This window comes from Alosa pseudoharengus, unplaced genomic scaffold (assembly GCF_046254945.1).
Source record: "Alosa pseudoharengus isolate Yale_2024_CS ecotype anadromous, Long Island Sound unplaced genomic scaffold, YU_APseudo_1.1 YU_APseudo_1.1_scf_10, whole genome shotgun sequence".
NCBI lineage: Eukaryota > Metazoa > Chordata > Actinopteri > Clupeiformes > Clupeidae > Alosa > Alosa pseudoharengus.
In genome coordinates, this window is record NW_027468565.1 from 9,247,655 (window position 1) to 9,270,117 (window position 22,463).

The 22,463-nt window shown below is 42.4% G+C and overlaps 1 protein-coding gene across 1 annotated transcript; it reads left to right on the forward strand.

Moving 5' to 3' along the window:
* The first annotated feature begins 4,095 nt into the window (after positions 1 to 4,095).
* On the forward strand, positions 4,096 to 12,059 carry saal1 (serum amyloid A-like 1). The gene is made up of 12 exons (XM_076262800.1): positions 4,096 to 4,373; positions 4,726 to 4,827; positions 4,912 to 4,995; positions 6,336 to 6,415; positions 6,540 to 6,599; positions 7,463 to 7,578; positions 8,132 to 8,312; positions 9,166 to 9,248; positions 9,515 to 9,697; positions 9,911 to 10,116; positions 10,301 to 10,393; positions 11,660 to 12,059. The coding sequence occupies exons 1-12, from the start codon at positions 4,206 to 4,208 to the stop codon at positions 11,750 to 11,752; spliced, it is 1,449 nt and encodes a 482-aa protein (XP_076118915.1). The 5' UTR covers positions 4,096 to 4,205; the 3' UTR covers positions 11,753 to 12,059.
* The last annotated feature ends 10,404 nt before the right edge of the window (positions 12,060 to 22,463 follow it).

Consider the following 22,463-nt stretch of genomic DNA (forward strand, 5'->3'; position numbering starts at 1 on the left):
TCATGTTGTTCGTTGCGTCACACCTCAACCCGCCTCAAAGCCAACGCTGATTGGACGTTCGTTTGGTGAACTGCTCCAAATTTTCTTTAACGGAAAGTATCCAGACTGATCTGCGAGTGAAACCCTGAAGCTCGCGAGATCAGGATGGTCTTACGAGGCTAGTTGTGGTTGGCACATGAAGGATGGAATGCTTGTCTCCCAGCTTTTAACCAAAGAACCTGTACAGGCCAGGTGCTTGGAGCTGACGATATGTGGATGCAAGGAAAGTGGAAGTCAGTGCAGTACCAGGCAATGTTAAAAAAGTGGAATATTTTTTAGTGGGGCATGTGGATGTGCCTGTGCAGCTCAGTGCAAGAATACTCAGGTACTCACATCATTATTATTGAGTTTTGCCACATTATATGCAACTATATTGCCTGACGAGCCAGACCCACATTAAAATGTATAGGGTCTGGGCACTCACCGTTCGCAGTGCTCAGTCCGAGGGGCGGGATAATCGGTTGTCTTTCAAATTCTCTCTGCACGCAATAGGGCAGCGCTAGAACGAGTCCCATGCATTTTCCCACCAGTGGAGCTAGTTGGCTAGTTTAAACTTTTGCCAACTTAAAAAAAAGCTTAACTCGTGTCAAGCTGTTCGCCAACAGCAAGATCCATCTTCTTTGTTTTCAAGTAGGAATTCAAGCCAAACCGCTGTAACTCTGCCATCAATCATTATGTTAAGCCCGCCTAACGATTTGATTGGCCTGATAGAAGTTTAATTTTTCCAGCTCACAAGCCAACGGAGAGTTGCTAGACTAGCCCTGGCAGCAAATGTAATTTGTTGCCACTAGGGTGCGTCTAGATTTTTAGGCTAGCAACTATATTGTTTCAGATTATTTGGCATGATATTGTTTTTCCTGTTTTGTAGATTAGATTTATATTATGCCCTTGGATGCATGCATGCATGTTTTGTATTGGGAAGGTATTCATTATCAAAACAGTAAACTCTTCTTTTGTGTCCCTGACCAGGACTCAGACTGAGCACATGGACATGGTCCCTGGGTGCCTTCTGTTGGCTGCCTACCTGAGAGTCACTGCTTGGATGGGGAAAAACATACCTTTGCCATACGACTATTATATTATTACTACTAACTAGTTAGCCTACTTACCCCTAACCCTAAAGAAGTGAGAGAGCATTAATGTTAGGATGGAATTAATAACTATAGTGATATGTTAATTAAATATAATTTGTGTTACAACCTGGTACATTAATGAAGTAAAATAGCACCATAGACCACCATCTACAGTTCTACATTTCCGCCTTGACATTAAAGAATTATAACTTGTGCAGTATTGCACTGTCTCTCCCTACAAGCTTTAAACTTGGCTTGACTCATTCCCATAGATAGGGGTACTGATTGATAGAGGTTTTGGGATGCTATGTTATGTTTCCAAGCTGATATTCACTTTGAAAACTGGTTCTCTTTAGGCGGAGATAGTTTTTTTCATGTTCTAGTTCTGTTGTCTCTTACACTGTACAATAAATGTCAATTCTGACACTTCTGCAGACAGCCCATGAGTGTTAGCTTTCATTTGATACCTTTTTTATGTATATGGTCCTTGTGGTTGTGGAGATATTCAACATTTATTGCTGGCATGTCGTGTTGAGCAGGAAACCAAAAAATTGGCCTGAAATTGCTTGTACAAGTCACACACAAAAAATGTCAGCTTGACAACCACCCTAATATCTTACCTATGGGTGTCTTCTACTTAAAAAAATAGGGTGACAGCTTGTACCAAAACATGTCCGCAAAAGCCTTAACGGAAGCCCTTTTCAGAATTGGCCCCCTGACTAATATGGCTCTGGTTCAGGCTATGTAAGTAACTATGGTAATAGGCTCTGAACTGAACTGGGTATGTAAACCCAGAGTAAACGGTAAACCTGGGATTCCAGTTCCAGAAAGCAAAAAAATGATCAGGCTATGTAAGTAACTATAGTAACATAGGCTCTGAACTAAACCTGGTAGGGGGTAGGTTTTGTTCCGGTTATGTTCAATTATGTTGGGTTATTTCAGTGCATGTTCAACCAGGCCGCTATTTTTACACTTGTCACACAATGGCGTTTCATTTTCACGAAGGTCCGGTTGACAAAGAAGCACAAAATCATGTAATATTCATCCGTGCAATTCACCGTGAGAGGGCGATAAGACCACGACATCACATGATAGCCTATCCATTCTTTTCCAAACGAGTTTTTCAAGAGCGCTCGAGTTTTTCAGCTGAATCCTAAATATACAGTAGGCTACTTGAAAATCATTTTCCATCCCTATTACGCATGGTGGATTAGAATATATAAAATAAATATTTAATGTAGGCTAGCTAGCATACGTCTTTGGCTCACCAGACAGATGGACAAACAACATCTCAGACACATTGAAGATATAATTAAAACAAGTATAGTATAAAAAAGGGGGAACATAGCCTATAGAAAATTAATAAATAAGTTTAAATATAGCTGTACAGCTCAGCCGGGTATGCATGTTGTCACTAAGTTTGGTTAAGAATGCTGATGGCATTTGGGATAAAATATTTTTTTAATAGGCTACACACGCTCTCCGACTGGGAGTTTTTGTAGTGTTGGAGACGCAGAGCATATCGGCAAGCTGTCGGTCGGTCCGTAAAGTTTGCCTTGCGCTAAACCAGTTCCTGCGCAACTTCATTCGTTTTCCTGGACACAAACCCACGAGGATCATTAAAGTTTAGTTTCACCAACTGGCAGGTCAGCATCACTTATTCAATTTTCCAAATGTGCACCGAAATGTGTCCAATAGGCTACCCATGCCTTCCGACATTCACCCTTCCGATGATGGAGCGCTAAAGTTTAACTTGGCCCACAGCTGCAGAACCCGCGTTAAAATAGAAAATTAAATTTGGGATTCTCAAAGAATTCTATGGCCCACTCAATCTGTGACAAGATAGGCTAGTTTAAGAAAGCATCATTCAAAGCAGTCAATACAATAGGCTACGTGATGTCCAGTGAATTATTTAATTGTGCTTTTGACATTAAAGGAACCATATGTAGGATTTTGGCCAAAACTGGTACTACAATCACTTTCAAAATACTGTAGAGCGGTGTACACCGCAGATGTGGTGACTAGAGCAGAGCTGGCAACCCAAATGCTAAAACACTACTGACTTTGTGATTACTATAGGTGGAGGGTGGCGGATCAGGCTAAAACACAAATATGTAAACATCAACATCAGTTGAGGGCTGCAACTTCACTTTTTTAAATGACGATATCCTGGCCGGACTACTGTTGTCAGTGATATAAGTATTTGAAATTAGCATGATTTCCTAATGTCTAGTGACAAATCAGAACCATTTTATGATTAATTGAATTACATTTCTTACATACGGTTCCTTTAAATATAGGCTATCCTAAACGTACGCATTTACACGGTCAGTTAGGCTATTCTCTGCCAAGCAAGGTCTCGGACGCAGGCGCTTAAGTATTGCTTTTTTTTATTATTAGCCTACAGTTCTCTCCTCCTCGTAAGCCTCGACGATCCGCCTCTGAAAAATACGGTGCTCTTCGTTTCGCCGGTTTCACTCATAGTTTCGACTCTCAATAGATGATGCCTATAAGTTCGCGTGAACGCGCACAACTCTAGGTTATCTCACACAGGGTTGATTGAACTAACTGGTAACCGGTGCTTTGGAACCGACAGCTCGGGTTTAGCCTAGTCGCCACAGGTTCAGACAACCCAGAGGTTAAGTTTTATCTCAGTGTTTGTTAAACCTCCTTTCTGGAATAGCCTACCCCTCAGGCTACTATACTGTCGTATTGCTTTAGGGTTACAGAATTTAAGTTGATTAATGTACTGTTTAAGCTCATTCTTATAGGCCATAAAAGAGGGCTTGCTACCAATAAACTTACATTTATGAATGTGAAATTTAGCTAAGAGAATAAATAGATTAATTATGTATGTATGTGCATTTTCTTTGGAATCAACTTCATTTCAAAGAAAGGTCTTGTTTGTTCACAGAGTCGCTCTACGTGTTTTACGTGATGACATCATTTTTATGTATACCACGTGGGCATTCAGCGTGGCGCGCCATGCGGAACGAAACCGTCAGACGGACGGTTATGACTGGAGTAGTCTTCTGCTTTGGCTGCTTGTAGCCAACGCTCTCGGCTTATGATCGCTATTAGACAGACACCAATATGTCAGATTCTTCTTCCGAGGAATACAGCAACTCGCCGGTGATGGACCGAAACCCTTCGCCTCCTCCTGAAAACGAGGAAACAGAGCCTACAGATGAAGTGGACGCCATCGGAGCAACGGTGTACAGTAAACACTGGCTCTTCAGCACGCTGACCCGACTCATACAGGTAACGTAATGCGGGGAAACTCTCAGCTTTACTGAAGTGGTTGAAAAAGACATTAAAAGCCACTGGCAAATGGCAACCTTACGTTGTAAATGTATTGACAAATGATCATGTCACTCAGCTTGGATGTTGTTGCTATTCATTAGTTAAGCATAGTCTACCAGCCAGCTGCTCCCCAGAACATAATAGAGTGTGCATGAGTGGCCTATATCTTTACAGTGACCCTTCTCTTGTAAAAGTATAGTCACTAGTATGCAACGCTGTGTAGGTGAGAACTGATCAACAGTTACATAATTCATATGTGGTAGCCTATACCTAGCTGTTGTCTTGAAACCATGAACTGCATTCACTGCAGGCTATAACAGAGCAGAACTCAGGAAATGGTGAAGGACTGAGTGAGCTGTCAGAAAAGCAAGAAGATGAGCTGTGTAAAGTCTGGGACATGGCCATGGATCAGGTGAAGCACCCACACAGACAACCATCCCCTTTAGCTCAATATAGCTGAATATTCATATTGAGTTGCTTTGTTTACTCTTTGCAGGATGTTGCTGGATTCCTCCAGGAGTTTAAAGCTGCTGATATCCTGTTGGGAGTGATTGCTAAATCTCGATGTCCACGGCTCACCGTAAGTTTGACTCTCCAGTGTGCACTGGATGATGTGCTACTAACCTTTAGTCTTGCTATCACCAGACCAAGCGCAATCTTTTAAGATTGAACATGGGTCTGGGGAGTCTGCTATGTATTTTCTACTGAACCAGAGGCGTGATCAACAGGCATAGTTCAAATGACTCTGTACGCAATTGGAGTCATTCACTAATCTGACCAAAGAACTGGGTGACAGAGCGACGCGAAAACTCCAGGCAGGAAACTTGCTGGAAACTGGAAACTTGTCAACAAACACATCGTAAAAGCACCAATTTCCACCCCTTTCGTTCAAAAATTCTAAAACAAATATGATTTTTAATACTTCAAAATAACATTTGATAAATGAACCTTACATTTTTCAGTAGCCATGGGTGTGTAGATTTAAACAAAATCTGGTTTGGTTCTTAACGGGAGCATTTACTTCCTTAAAAATCCGATTTTGTTTACCGTGCTCAGAGTTTGGTGCTGGGCTGGTGGGTGCCTTATTTCCGCCACTCGGCGAACTCTCGCCGCGAAATCAACATTCCACTGGAGCTCCAAGGGGATTTGTACACGCAGCCATACAACACTTACAGTTCTTCGAGTCACGGTAAAATGTCATTTTTGGTACATAGCTAATTTAGATACCCTTATAGGGTGCGGCCTTGCGTTTCTTTAGAGATCCGCTGTCTTGGTTTGTATAGAAATGAATATTAAGTGAGTGACACATACACGTAAAAGGCCGGAAATAGGTGACGTTCCATAGCATTTATCAGCGGTCTGCAGAAGCAGCAATGGCATTGAGTGATTTTTGCAGGTTGTGCAAAAAAAAACATGAAAGTGAATGGTATTTACACCCACTCGATCAATTTGTTTGATAACCTAAAAAAGACATTGAGCATCGTCAGAGGTTAAAGGGAATTGGATTGACGGTCGTGAGAGAGACTTTGCCGCCGCTTCCCTGTCATCATCTTGTTAAACCTGCCAATAGTGCGCCAGGTGGATAAGCCAGTTTGTGATTGGTCCCGGCGAAATTGTAACGGAAGTAGCAGAGAAAGATGCACAGGTTTCCAGCCTGAGCTGCAGGGCGGGAAAAAAAATCGCCGGCAGATCAGGCTGGGTTTACCCAGTCTATAACCTTTGTACGCTACTCAGAACCTGCATTCCACTAAATCTTCTGGTAAGATGTATGAATGGAATGCATTGTTCCCATTCATACATTCATGTTCATAGCAAACATTTAGGTACATCTCAGCGTTGTTAACGTGAAGCCATTTCACATTGACATAAAGACATTTCATTACAGACACAGCCACTCATACTGTATGTGTTGTCTTGCAGGAGATATGTGTGGGCATTCTTGGTAATATGGCCTGTTTCCATGACACCTGTTTGGATCTCAGTCAGAATGAAGATCTAGGGTGGGTAAATACATGTTTGTAGATTAACACTGTATGGGCAAATTACAAATTCTGGTTATCCTTTGCAACTCATTTCCATCTTTTGTCCATGTGCTTCTCTCAATATCTACTTCTATCCTCTTAGAGCAGTACTTTTGCTTCTCCTTGGAGATACAGACCCCCCTACTTTGTTGGAGACCTGCAGGTAAGAGATGCAAGTCCATTTCTTGTCAATGTAACACATGGTTTGCATTTTGCCATTAGATTCATAGCTCACACATGAGCCCTTGATACACCAGTTCAATGTCTCTTACAGGATAGAATTAGGAAGGTATAAAATGTATAGGTATAAAAAGGTATCGCTGATCCTCTATAAAGCAACACTTACATCTCCAAAATGGTACTCTCAATGTATGCTTTTCAAGGCTGTGTCAGACTATACTGAATTAGTAGAAGTTTATAATGAGGGTTAGTTGCTGTTTGGGGTTCACTTGCGTGACCCAGCGTTTCTCACCAGACTCATTGTTCTGGTCTGTGTCTGGAGGTTGTGTGACGATGTTTCTGTCCCGTCTTCTCATGATACGTGTGTGTGTTTTGATGAGGCCGTGCTGTGTTTGGAAGATATGTTTATGGGATGCATCTGTGTTGGGATGTGTCTGTGTTGGATAATTCTAGAGTAGAAGCAGGCTTCACTCAGTCTTTTTTAGTTTTTAAGAGTGCTGGGCCAGACTTAGTACCGGTAATCCGAAAAGGAGGAAAGAGCGCACTTTGCATGCTGTAAAAAAACTTTTTTTTTTCTTGTTTCGCTCCAAAACATGTCTGTGCAATAAAAAAGATTGTATGCAAAGTGCGTCCTTTACTTCTTTTCTGATCTGTGTTGACATGTTTATAGGATGTATCTGTGTTGTTTGTTATGTTATATTGTGTATGTTTATGAACTGTATCTGTTGATATGTATATGAAATGTATCTGTTGATATGTTTATGGGATGTATCTGTTGATATGTTTATGGAATGTATCTGTTGATATGTTTATGGGATGTATCTGTGCTGTGGACCGTGTCCCCAGGCTTCTGCTGACCTGCGTATCCCAGGCCGACGTGTCCTCCCTGTGGCTGGAGAGGATCAGCCAGCAGCCCTCCGTCTGCCCCAGCCTCTGCTTCATCATGAGCAGCTCCACCAGTGGTATAGATCATACACAGACAGACAGACAGACAGACAGACACACACACAGACACACAGACACACAGACACACAGACACACAGACAGACAGACAGACAGACACACAGACAGACAGACAGACAGACAGACAGACAGACAGACACACAGACACACACAGACAGGCAGACACACAGACAGACACACAGACACACAGACAGACAGACAGACACACAGACACACAGACAGACAGACAGACAGACAGACACAGACAGACAGACAGACACACAGACACACAGACAGACACACACAGACAGACACACAGACAGACACACAGACAGACACACAGACAGACAGACAGACAGACAGACAGACAGACAGACAGACACACACAGACAGACACACCTTTTCAGCAGGGACGTATTTGTGAGTCTTCTGTCTGTATTATTCTTTCTTAACCTTCTGGCCCTTTCTCAATCTGTGTCTTTCTCTCCCTGTCCCTCTCTCTCACTCTCCATTCCCTGTTGCCCTTCTCTGTTCCCTCCTGTGTCCTGGTCACTCCCTGTTTGCTTCCCTCAGTGGATCTCCTGGTGAAGGTGGGGGAGCTGGTGGATAAGCTCTTTGATGAGGACGAGGAGCTGATGAAGAGCTGGGTGTCCGGCGTCGGTTGTCTTGGCGATCAAAATGAGGGCGACTGTAATGAGGATGAGCCTCGGCCAGACGTAACAACCTCTCTGCTGGAGGCTGCCAAGCAGCTTAGGTCTGTCCGCCGTGTGAGTGTGTGTGTGTGTGTGTGTGCGCGTGTGTGTGTGTGTGTGTGTGTGTGTGCGTGTGTGTGTGTGTGTGTGTGTGTGTGCGCGTGTGTGTGCATGCATGCATGCTTGTGTCTAATACCCTCTGAGAGCTGAGTGAGATTGTGAGTGTATGCAAGTGAGAACATTTATGTAAGTCTGTAAAAGTAATGGACAAATGAGACAGGTGCTGGTTTAAGGTCACTGCATGTGTTTGTGAGTAAGAGAGATAGCGTGAGACAGACATTTGTATACAATTTAAGTAGTATGAGCTGTGTGATTAGTGCCTATTCAAGGTCAGTGTATGACTAGATGGTGTGCAGTGGATTGGTGTATGTAAATGTCTGTTCATGGAGAATTGCAGTGTAAGAATCACATAAGAAATATAATTGCAGTGTAATCATTGTGTAGTACCTCATGATGTGTGTGTACACGGTCTATATATATATTACAGGGTTCCCACGGGTCATGGAATTTCTGGAATATCATGGAATTTTGGAAAGTCTATTCCAGACATGGAATATCAGGGAATTTTGAATTTAGAATTGGTGTATATCTGGTTATTAGCTTTACTGCTTGCTTGAGTACTGTAGTTGTGGTTAGCCCAACTTTGTTCATTCAATACCCATTTATTCGCTCTAAAAAAAGTAAAAAATTCTTGAACGCTACACGACTGTTCTGAAATCTTGTATCCTTCATTTTAAAGTAAGTCATGGAATTTCACTTGTGAGAACCCTGAGTGGGAACCCTGATATTATTAGTCAGTGAATCGGTTAAAGGTTAGTGGGTTTGTGTTGTGGTGATTGTGTGTCCCTTCTGTAGGTCCGAGAGCTCTGAGGGCCTGGAGGTCTACCTGCATGCCATTCAGCTCCTCACCACCGTACATGTTGGCATACAGGCCATGGGTAAGGATTGCTGGGCACAAGCACAGACGTAATTTATTTGTCATGGGAATATTGCATTTACTTTTAGATAATTAATGTTATGATTGTATAGGTACTGTCCTTTAGTTTGGCACTGCTGCAGATTATTGGTTGAATGGTCTTTGAATCAGATGCTGTTGTGCAGCTTTTCTCAAATGTCTGACCTGACCTGAAATTAATGTCTGTGTGTGTGTGTGTGTGTGTGTGTGTGCATGTGTGCGTGTGTGCGTGTGTCTGATTGTATGTAGTGTGTGAGGATGGCCCTGGCGGTGCCGTGTGGGCGTTCCTGTGTGCGGTGGTATGTGAAGACCTGTGCCAACCGGATGACCCCGCCCTCAGCCTGCAGGAGCAGAAGGGTCTGTTCGGTCCCGCCTTGGCCGTGCTCTCTGCCCTCTATGCATGCCAGGGCCAGCACTTCACAGCAGACATCAGTAAGAGCACGTGTAGCACTCTGTGTCTATCACTGTCTGTGTGTGTATCTATCTGTGCATGCCTGTAGAACTGTACAAAGTTCATTTCCTTGTTCATAGTTCATTTTCCATTGAATGTTTCTAGTAATAATGCGTGTTGATATTTAAAACCATCCTCAAATCCGGAAATGTTGTTTTAGTTGCTATAACTGTGCCTATAATGTTTTCCTACAGATATGAATTTGGTGGGTAGTGCCCTGCGTGTGTTGCAATACCATCGAGAGAACCAGCTGAACCGCGGGCAGGAAGGGCACTCAGACCCTGGCCACCAACAGAGTCGGGAGGAAGAGGCGGGCCGTGGAGAGGAGGATGAACAGCTGACAGCCTTGGTGGAGTGTACATGTGAACTACTAGCCAGCATCCTTGTTGTCATGTCCAGGGTAAGGAGGATCTTGAAGTGTTTGTGTGAATGTGTGGTGAGTAGGCTATGTTGTTCATGCTTAGACTTTGTCAGATGTTAATTTTATTCGTGCTTAGATGGTCTCAGAAAAACGAGGAGGTTAATTCTATGAGGTTCTGTTTTGTTTCTCACAAAGCATGTCTGTGTGTCATTTATTTCTGCAGGATGAAGTATCAGAGTTAATAAAGAACCGATTGCTAACTGAGAAAAACTGCTTGTCTGCAACTAAAGCCCTCCTACCACAACACACTGCTGCGGTGAGACACACATACACATACACACACACACACACACACACACACACACACACACACACACATACACACACACACATACACACACACTTGCTGACACTCACAAAACTCTTCTCAGATATTTAAGCACTTATCACAGATTTGTACACACATACATGAACACACTCTTATTAAGTCATACACACATTCAAGCTCATACACATCCATTCAAGCACCCATTGCTTGCTTAAACATAAGACCCCTTTACACTGGGTTTTTAGTTTGGAATGGTTGTGTCTTGCGGCATGGCTGTCATTTGTACAAACATTTAGGAAAAATCATGTGCCACACTGACCCCATACGTACCCCAGTGAAGGTACTCTTAAAGCCGGCTCCATGGAAGTGTAAATGGGGCAGCCGGAATATTGCAGAACGAGTGTGAGACGTAACCTAGAAGCTGAGCTGATTGAAGCATGCTGCTGTGTTAGAAGGCAGAAATCTGACATGATGAGCATTAAAATACTGTATTGTTCATTTTGGAGTGAGTGGGAAAGTCTCTTGGACCCATGACATCAAGACAAGACAAATACATTTAAAAAATAACAAATACAAAAAATTTGTTTTGTTGTCTGTCTTGTATGTCTTGGTGTCACGGGTACGCTGGCGACTACGCCGCTCCGTCCGGCATTTTTTGTATTTGTTATTTTTGAAATGTATTTGTCTTGTCTTGATGTCATGGGTACGCTGGCGACTACGCCGCTCCATCCGGCATCTTTTGTCTTGTTGTTATGTGTCTTGTTTGTGGAGCGCTTTGGATTGCACTATGTGCATGTTAAATGCGCTTTATAAATAAATCTGACTTGACTTGACTTGACTTTGAGCTCAAGACTGTCGGTTGTCAGTGAATTGGAGAAAATGGATTTTAACCTGGTTCAGCCCATACAGCTGTCTGTCTGTGCAGGTTGCTAGCTAAACTAACTAGCAAGGGTATGTGTTTCAGAAGTGTAGTTTCTATGAAATGATAGCTAGCTAACATGTTGGTTTAAACTGACTGACACTTTGAAACTCGTAAAGTGGCTACTAGATTGAAGTCAAACTTATTTGCTTGTAAACAGCATTCTTCCGCCTCTGTTTAGGTGACTATCACGGTGTCATACTGTCTCTTCTACCCTTGGTTATGTCTGTATAAGAAGGCCTTTTGACTCCTTTAGACACACTCTTTCTCTTATTTTGTCTGAACTAACCTTACAAATATTTTCTGTTTGTCTTTTTACCCCCTGTCCCCCTCAGGTGCAGCACCTTGTGGGGGTCCTGTCAGATGTGGAGCCCAAACTGGCAGACTCTGTGAGAAAGGAGGTCCCCTCTTTGAAAGCCCAGAGTTAAGGTCTACACCAGGCCTGTCCAAGATGACACACACACACACACACACACACACACACACACACACACACACATACATATACACACACTTACAAACACATCATATATCCTGTATACTTTTTTGGACTTTTATGGACTTTTTTTTTGTCCCATTGATTCATGAACTCACTCATTCATGGACTGCATTGAACTGGCCTGCAAGTCAGCATCTATGGACTAGATTTCACACATCCCTGATTGTCTCTGAATTTGTATTTTTTTGTAGAAGACAGAAATATTTGTTTAAATAAAAATATTTTCCTTTTTGTAATACTTGTGTGACTGTATACCTTTACTTATGGTTTAGTGGAAAAATTGTGCGAACAAACAATCTTTTTGTCCCTCAGTATTTGAGAGCAGTAGTGGACTGGACAAAATCACATCCATAATTCCCGACTGGTCTAACATTTAGCTGTTGTGGAGATGATTATATTCCCATCTTAAAAACACAACACAATGCAGCTCCCACACCCCAGGTAATAACGTTTACAGTGACTAAATGAGCTCCCTGGTTGTCCATGAGGGGGCAGAATTTATCTGATGTAACAATTCCTTTTAGAGCAGTATATTTGTCCTTGTCAGAGATGTCATCTACAGTCAATGACCATGTACATTGTCAATATTCTGTGTGAATAGAGTGTGTTTTGGTGCTCAGAGCTTGACAGGGTGCATGTGGACCTGGCTTGCCCTTATCACTGAAACAAACAGTAATTTAGCTAGATTTTGTTCAAAGGGATCTCATCAATAATGTAATACATATTGTTACGTTGCTCATTTTCACTGACCTCGAACCTTTGTCAGTATTTTCTGTGAACTGAAACTAGACTAAAGCTGTTGGGTGTGATGTGCTCATATGGGTATGAGGGGACTCTAGGATGGCTTAGCTGTTGCAGTCCCTTGGATTTAATCAAAATGTCCATTACTAATCATCAGCTTTGCAATTCAGAATTGAAGTGTTGTGTTAAATGATGTCAAGTCAATTTATTTTTATAGCACATTTAACGAAACAGGGTTGAAAGAGCTTGAATCCAGGCAATTTAAATGAGCAATCTAAAGTAATTAGTTAACAGTTAACTCTAGTGACCAAAAATGTAAGTGTTACTCCTGATACTTGAACATACTTAAACTTGCCTAGTATTAAAAGAGACTGCACTCCAAATATTTATCTGTAAAATAACTGAACTCATGAACTCATGCTGAAGTCGGCGTTGTCCCTGAATAAATTGACAGATCACAATTTCTTTATAAATGCTCTCTACAAATGTCAGAATATCCATATTTTTAAATGATTAATTTTCTTACTAAAGGTAATTGATTTTTTGTGGTATTGTGTAGATATTTTATTGCTCTTCTGTCAGCAGTTTCATTGTGAAATGAATTAAATGCTATACACTGGTCATTACACACTGATTCGATATAGAGGGAGAGCAGATAGCTAACAAACGTTCAGAAAAAGTCCTGTTGGCAAATTTGAGGAAAAGTCGTTAAAGGGGCTATTTCACACAATTTGAGGGTGCTGAATTCAAATATTTTGTTTACCAAGCTCAATTTTGAGTTTTAAGCTTGTTAATTAGCATAATTCACATACTTTCACAAAATAAGGCATTAATATACTCTTTATGTATCAGATATGTTGTAGGACAGGACAGGAATTACCCCAATGACCCTCAAGTAGCAAGTGAAAATAAGCTAAAATTAAAATATAAATTGAAATAATAGATAAAAGTCAGTATGACGTTTACAAACAAAATAGATTCCTTGATAATAAATTGATAGAATAGTACTGTAGGTGACTGCTCATTTTTCTGTAGAAAGTCCTTTGTCACTAACTATTATGAACAGTTGTCAATCTTTACAGAGGATTTACACTGTATTTTGTTTTACTGTAAAGTCGACTGTGCTTGCCTAGTGGAATGGAAGAATGTGCATGTTTGAGGAGTGCTGAAGAGTGCTATGGAGATTGCATTATTTGCAAAGAATTTAGACAAGATATCCTTTATAGTGCAACAAAAAGAAACATTCTCCAGTGCATCATTACTGCATATGATGCTGAAAGGAAAGTGGACCTAGGACAAATCCTCAGCTATGAACTGATTAATGTTCCTGTACTGTAGCTATTGCAGATAGTGATGGCTATTTGTGAAGTGGAAATAAGTCTATCCCAGGGGTGGGCAAACTGCGGCCCGCCAAGCACTTTCATCCGGCCCACCGAGCATTTCATTTAGTTATCAGGCTGCTCGCTATTTTTTTCCTGCGATAGAGACGACGTTGGTTAGCTTTACTGCAAACTGCTTTTCACTCTCCTTAGATAACGTTTACAATGTCAATGTCAAAACATCATGTTAAATAGAGATAACATCATGTTAAACTAAGTTAACTCTTAGTTATCTCCTTTGCAGCAGATCTAACGTGAACATTATGCAATCCATTTAATTGGAAACGCGTCTGCACTCACGAGAGGGAGAGAGAGCCGCAGGTTCCAGCTGGCTTGTGATTGTTGATAATTGATATCTCCTTCTTATAAGAAAGTTTTAAAAGGAAATCATGAAGGCATCAGTAGTTCCCACTACTGACCATTTAAAAACTGTGAGAGGGCCCAGCCGTAGGTACAGCACTAGCCATAGCGGAGCAGGCAGAAGATAATTGAGAAATAAACGTGAATTAAAGCAACTGTCTTAAAGCGACAGTGCACAATTTATACATTTGTTAAACAGCATAAAATTAGCAGTATTTTTAAGCAATTCATATTTTAAAGCAAATACTTTTCATACTAAATTATAGGCTTTTATGCGTGTGTCGAGGGGGGGGGGGGATTGGGGTTGTTGTGCAGCCCGCCGGCCAATTTTCAAAACCCAATGTGGCCCTTGAGCCAAAAAGTTTGCCCACCCCTGGTCTATCCTCACAGGTGCTGTCTAGCAATGTGGAATGTCCAGTAGTGATCACTGCAAAAACTGCTCATTCAACACTGGTAATAGATGCTCAAGATCTAGTTACAGTATGTCTTTAGGACACCCATCTGACTACAGCACATTTAAGGGTATGCAGGAATGTTTGTGAGAAACTTTCGTATTGTTATTTGGTATTTGTTATGTGGTAGCAAATGATAGCAAAACAGATAATGGTGTATAGGCCTATCTGATTAAGACCTGAGTGGTTGAAACGTACTTATTAAATTACACTGGGAGCAAAGAAGACTATCTTCACTTTTTCCCCCTTTGCAACTGTCAAAGAAATCCCATAAACACGGGAAGGCCTAGGGTAGCCTACATCAGATGGCCTAAAGATTAGCAGCATTAAGTGATTTGCATGCAGTAATTTGAACACTGACCTTGATCTAGCCTACTTTGGCTATTTAAAGGTAATTTATTGCCAAAACACCACACAATATAAATGAGCTATAACAAACAATAAAGGACTTAATCACACACAAACTACTATTTTGCTGACTACAAAAATAATAATTATGTAGAAAGTTTAGAAGTTTAAAACCCAGAATTGACTGAACACGAGAAAGGCAGCGGGGCCTGACATACTGTGTCCAAGGCTACTCAAGGCCTGTGCTGCTGAGCTGAGGGAGCCACTGAAGCACATCTTCAATCTAAGTCTACGCCCTGGACAAGTTCCAACACTGTGGAAGACATCATGTCTCACCCCTGTCCCTAAAAAGCCACATCCTAGTGAGCTTAATGACTACAGTCCTGTCGCTCTAACATCACATGTGATGAAGACAATGGAGCGACTCGTCTTAGGTATGCTCAGACCCCAGGTACGCCATGCACTAGACCCGTTACAGTTTGCATACCAGGAGAAAGTGGGCGTGGACGATGCCATCACTTATTTTCTACACAGGACACATTCTCACCTGGACAAGGGGAAAAGTGCTGTGAGAATCATGTTCTTTGATTTCTCAAGTGCTTTTAACACCATCCAACCCCTCAGACTGGGAGACAAGCTCTTGCAGATGGGTGTGGACACTCACCTGGTAACCTGGATCACAGATTACCTGACGGAGCGACCACATCAGACTGAAGAACTGTCTCTCTGACACTGTGATCAGCAGCACCGGAGCGCCACAGGGAACTGTGCTCTCTCCAGTCCTGTTCACCTTGTACACATCTGACTTCTGCTACAACACTGAGTCATGCCACATGCAGAAGTTTTCTGACGATACTGCAATTGTGGGGTGTATCAGGAATGGGCAGGAGGAGGAGTATAGGAGCCTGGTGGAGGACTTTGTGCAATGGTGCATCTCCAACTCAACACTTCAAAGACCAAGGAGATGATGGTGGATTTCCGCAGGTATAAGCCCACTCTGCTACCAGTCTCCATTGATGGGGTCAATGTTGAGGTGGTAAGCACCTACAAGTACCTGGGTGTCCACTTGGACAATAAACTGGACTGGTCAGCCAACACTGACGCACTCTACAAGAAAGGGCAGAGCAGGCTGTACTTCCTGAGGAGGCTGCGCTCCTTCAATGTGTACAGCAAGCTCCTCAGGATGTTCTACCAGTCTGTTGTTGCCAGCGTCCTCTTCTATGCAGTGGTATGCTGGGGAGGAAGCACAAAGAAGAAGGATGTGGGGCGACTTGACAGGCTAGTAAGGAGAGCTGGCTCTGTAGTGGGAGCTGAACTGGAGTGCATCACTTCAATATCTGACAAAAGGACCCTGAACAAACTGATCAACATCTTGGACAATGAGTGTCATCCACTCCACAGCACTATTGTTAAGCAGAAGAGCCTGATCAGCTGGAGACTTCGCTCACTGCCTTGCACAACAGACAGACTGAGGAAGTAATTTATCCCCAGGGCCGTTGAACTGTTCAATGCATCACTTAAGGGAAGAGGAGAAATAGACTTCTCCGCATAGTCTGTCTGCCTCTTCACCACCTCCATGTCTTGAACTGTCTGTCCACTAGCCACTTTACCATTGTCTTCTGCCTCACTGTTTGCGTGCTTTATTAGCACATATGCACAACCCCTCCCTCCATACCACAGCCGAACTGTGACCACACTTATACCTTTCTTAATATAGTTATTTATACATAGATATAGACTTTATTCTTGCACTGTTGCACTGTTTGACTTACTCATTTGCACCATCACCATGACACTCATTCACAAAGAGCACCTCACCTTACCTTATGCACAGAGGACCACAGGCTCAGTCTCTGCTTCAGTCATTGCAAGCGCACCTGATTGATTAATCACCCTCTATGTGGATACTGTTTTTAGAAATTATTTCGAATAAGTTTTATTTGGTATAATTTGTATTTTAGTATATTTAGTATATTCTTTATCTTCTACAGTCCTTATTGCTTAGTTGTGTTTTTTTATATTATATACTTTTAATGACTTTTTCTGCTGTTAGTGAATGTGTGTGTGTATGTCTGTATGCTACTGTGACCTTGAATTTCCCCTAGGGATCAATAAAGTATCTATCTATCTATATAAATTCAACACAAATGACTCAATACACTTGGAGGAGGCCTGCATCCTTTCTCTTCCAGATATTTTAGGATTTGGATATCGTTAGTATCGAGTATGAAGATATTTATGGCAGGCATTGTATCGAAGTCATACTTTTTGGTATTGTGACAACACTATGCCAGAGCCCCTCTGTTTTCTAGATGTCGAGAATCGGAGGCTCTACCACCAACAAGTGATGCTGCTCAATGGCATATTAGAAGAGCACATTATCAAGCTCTAGTATGGAGGCAAGCACACATGGAGGCAGCCGTGGCCTACTGGTTAGCGCTTTGGACTTGTAACCGGAGGGTTGCCGGTTCGAACCCTGACCACTGACCAGTAGGCACGGCTGAAGTGCCCTTGAGCAAGACACCTAACCCCTCACTGCTCCCCGAGTGCCGCTGTTGTTGCAGGCAACTCACTGCGCCGGGATTAGTGTGTGCTTCACCTCACTGTGTGTTCACTGTGTGCTGAGTGTGTTTCACTAATTCACGGATTGGGATAAATGCAGAGACCAAATTTCCCTCACGGGATCAAAAGAGTATATATACTTATACTTATATACCAAATCCAGTGTTACTGGAAGTAAAATGTTTTTTACTTGTCGGTTGACAGTTCTGCATTAGGCTTATTCCCGCTATTTAAGTTCATATGTACTGTAGGCTATATTCTGAGTTGAAGGTTATCTGTGCAACTTGTTATTGAGATGAAATGCATTAAACACCACATGAGTGACTCACTATGTAAGCAATACAAATTATGGTTGTGTTTTGATTAGAATTTTCGAGTTTATTACATGTTAACTGTAATCATGTTCCCATTAAATATGTTAATAAACTATAGTATGGCTTCTTTAATGCTCAAACATGTATTTAGAGAACACTTTTATTTGGTTTTAGTTATTACTTTTGAAATCAACCGATTTTGGGAAAAATAAGCAAAAAAAATCGCTATTTTATGTTAAAATGCTGATTATGCAGCTTAGATCTCAGAATTTAGCTTGGTAAACAAAATATTCAGAATCAGCACCCTCAAATTAGGTAAGATATTGTTTACCAACTTTTCCTCAAATTTGCCGTCAGAAGTTCTCTTCTGTGAAGCTGCTCTCCCTCTAATAGGAACTCAACCATTGTGATTTTTCTCAATATAAAGCATTGGCATGGCATTGGTTCTGAACGCTGGAACTATATCTCCCCACTCCAGACAGGGTTTTAAGACTTAACATAGGCTACATACAGATCAGTAAGGAACATACAAAGACAGGGTTTTTCAGATCATCTCCCTGTCAACATGACGTCAGAAAACTACTTCAGTAGTTCAGTGTGAATGTGACTTGGTTGTTGTTTTAAGTTTGCCTGCATGTGTTCATGTGCGTGTATGAGAGGGATGAATCATCGTTACACACACACACACACACGTCTGCACGTTCCTCACACTCATGAATCTCTATATCCTTGTGTGACCAGCATGTCTTTTTGAAGTGTTTACGGCATTCGGCCCCATGTAAGGAAGACCACTCGCATCTGAAAAGAGAAAGCTGTGCATGCTGAACAAGCAGCTCATTTGCTTTCCAAATGTGCAGCGCACGCAGAGGAGGCAGCCAAAGCAACCTACACTCACCTCTCACTCTCTCTCTCTCTCTCACACACACACACACACACTGGCCGATGACGCCAGCCGGAATATAGCAGGCTGTTAATTAAAAGCCTGATTGATATGGAGAGTAGAGAAGCCCTTTCTGATGCTAATCCAACCCAGGGTTGAGACTGAGGAGAGAAGGGAGGGAGAGCATGAAATGAAGAGAGAGAGAGAGAGGGATGCTCGTACTTCACAGACGTGAAAGTGCGCTACATGTCTTGGGTGGCGGGCTGAGTGACGAAAGTTTATTATTAGGCTCCTGTGCTGCTTTTAATGTCACTGTGAGCCCTCTTTAGACCAGAAAGGAGCAAAACACGCCTCTGAAAAGGCCAAAGTTGAGTGAGATAAGCTGAGAACGCCGCCGGTAGGGACACACCATGTGTGAATGCCATTGCACCATGCATATGCTACTATACTTCCACTGTAGCATACAATGCTCAGCGTACTCAACATACTTTACAATACCTCTATTTTCTCAATACTAATTTTTGATGGTTGATATGATTAATTGGCCAATTGACGACCTCATCAGACTTCTTAAGCAGTGTTCTGTAAAGAAGCCTTCATAGGTTCTTTAAGAAGTCAGAACTCTTCTACATAACTCTGGGTGGGTTATGTGAATGAAGGGTGACATACACTGATGTTAATCGTCATTGTCAGGTGACACGACTGGCATAAGGAGTTCAAGTGCAGTGGCATGAGATGGATGAAGCAACCGCTATTTTTATGTATTGCCAGTGTTTGGTGTTATTTTTGCTACATGTCAGGGGTGATGCTTTGGCCTGCTTTCACAGATGACCGAGCATCTACCACACTCCAAGGCAAGTACCGCACAGTGACCCCAGAACAGGTCCTGAAGCACCTCCCCATCAACCTCCATTACCCTCACCGGCACACGTCACCTAGCCTTCAAAACACTGTCATGCTCAATCTCTTGTCACAATACAAAGAGTGGGCAGGGCGATATGCTCAGTTAAGATGCCTAATGCGTTTCTGTTTGAACCCTGATGCCGGGTCCCTCTTTTCTGTCAAACCTCAAAGCTGTCATTTCTCAGCTAAAGAGGTTTGTTTCACACAGCCATCGACTCTGGAACAACTCAAAACTCCAGAACATATGCAAAAGATCCACTGCATAAACTGCCACAGAAATGACAGTCTGTGTGGATAGACGATTCTTAGTTTCCGTCATTCCCAGCAGCCCAGTGTGGAATAAGGGTGACATTTGGTGTTAGTGACATTACATTGACAAGGTTTGAGGAAGATGTCTGCAAGAAAGGGAAATGGCCCTCGTAAGCTGGGAGGGAAATCACACGCCTACACATGGTGAGAGAGAGTTGAACCGCACACATTATCATGGCTGTGGTGTGGCCCTCATTACACCTAATGAGGGGATAGAAAGGCAATGTGTGTGTGTGTGTGTGTGTGTGTGTGTGTGTGTGTGTGTGTGTGGGTAGGTGGTTGTGTATGTGTATGTGTGTGTGTGTGTGTGGGGGGGGGGGTGTATGTGTGTGTGTGTGTGTGTGTGCGCCTGTATGTGTGTGTGTGTGTGTGTGTGTGTGTGTGTGTGTGTGTGTGTGTGTGTGTGTGTGTGTGAACATGCTTTTAAAGAAGCTGGATAATCGAGTGTGAGGGTCAATAATTAGTGTCTAAGGCTTGACCCACTGACCTTTGTTTGTTTCAAAAGCATACTCAAAGTACAAGATGTTACTCTCGTAATTATTTGTGTATCAGTGTGTGTGTGTGTGTGTGTGTGTGTGTGTGTGTGTGTGTGTGTGTGTGTGTGTGTGACTTGTGAAGTGTGCTGTCTGGCACGTACAGCACAGGGACAGTATGTGCGAGAGGGGTGTTTTCTCCCTCCTGTCCACTTCCTGCTTGCCTGCCTTTAATCAGGGCGTCTTCAGCAGCGTGCTCATCTCTGTGGCCTGTCGACAGAAGCACAAAGGCAGCTTTCCCCTCCGCTCTCCACACCTTCACAAAGGCACGGCTCCCAGCCGGGCAGTCATCTCCCGACAAAAATATCCTGTGGGCGCCACAACAGCTTTGATGACCATATTAACCCCCCCCCCCCCCCCCCCGTCTTGACCAGGAAATCTCTCTGCATGTGTGGCTTCCCCCGCACCTGCTAACCTCTGTCCGATTTTCCACATCATTCTTTTTTTGTTGTCTTACACACGTATACAGTAGGTTTTTAGGAATTCACATGATATCATCATGGGAGTTTTTCTTAAATGGATGAACAGGTTGTGTATGTATTCTGCTGCAGTTAAGAAGTAGAAAAGTACATACTGACTGTATTAAATGTGTCCATGTCGCTTTGCATGAGAGATCATCAATAGTTGATAAGCCTCACCAATTGTATTCATCTTAGACAGCCATTGTATTAGAGCGCACACACATGCTCACATGCTCACATGGTGTCAGTGGGTAGCATATGCTTTTTGTTTGCTCTTTTGAATGGCGCTGACCCAACTCAATAAAACATGTATTGCTCTTCTTATTGTGCGTATTCATCCGTGGCGCACAGACGCACATGCATAGACTAAACTAGCTGTCACTGTTTATACAAGGGCCATTCTTTCATAATACCAAAGCCAACATTTTGTAGTTCCTCACATCACATGGGTACAAATGAGCTCCTTTTTAAAAAACATCTTTTTTTCTTTTATTTATTTGGCTTTTATCCAAAGTGACTTACAGACAAGTAAGGGCAAATAAGGGCAAATCCCTGGAGCAACTCAGAAGGGCAGCTGGGAATACATCCAGATCAGGTGCCACTACGTACTAGAGTAAGTTATCATATTTTGTGGTATTCATAAACAGGTTTGGTAGTAGGCTTTAAGATGAGTAGCAGATCACTGTGAGGTTACATTAGAGGGAGATGTGATGCAGGAGTCCTCGTGTGTGTGTGTGTGTGTGTTTGTGTGTGTGTGTGTGTGTGTGTGTGTGTGTGTGTGTGTGTGTGTGTGTGTTGTAGTGTGCAAGTTGTATACCTCTCTCCCTCTCTTCCTCACTCATTTAATTTGTTTATCTGTATGTTTGTTTCAATCATAACTTTCAATCACCAGACACAGATAAGATAAGGGTTGTCCCTGGCCTGCCTAGCCATTTGTGCTAGAAAATGCGCTGCATCAATAAATTTACTTTACTTACATCTTGCTTGTTTGTCATGTAGGTGGTGGTGCTCACGTGTGATATTACTCAGTATTGTGCAGCTGGCAGCATATTTCATCATGAGATGCAGATCAGAGAGTGCTACAAACAGGAAACATACAAGTGCATGGGGCCAGACATAAAGAACTTATTATGTAACAACACAAATGTTACAGTGTTGATTCACATTGTATGACATTTTTCATCCTTCTCATTATTCAAGAGGAGAGATTAGATAGCCACGGTTCTTTTAAACCATAGCCTATTACGAATATATCTTATTAGAGAGATTTATATGTGTGGTTCTCACGTTAATGAGATGAGTATGTAAAATTCCTCTCAGACTTTCTTTCTTTCTCTCCTCTGTGAAGCTAAGGGCTCTCCACTAACAGTCCTACAAAGGCCAGAGGAGCAGCCCAAC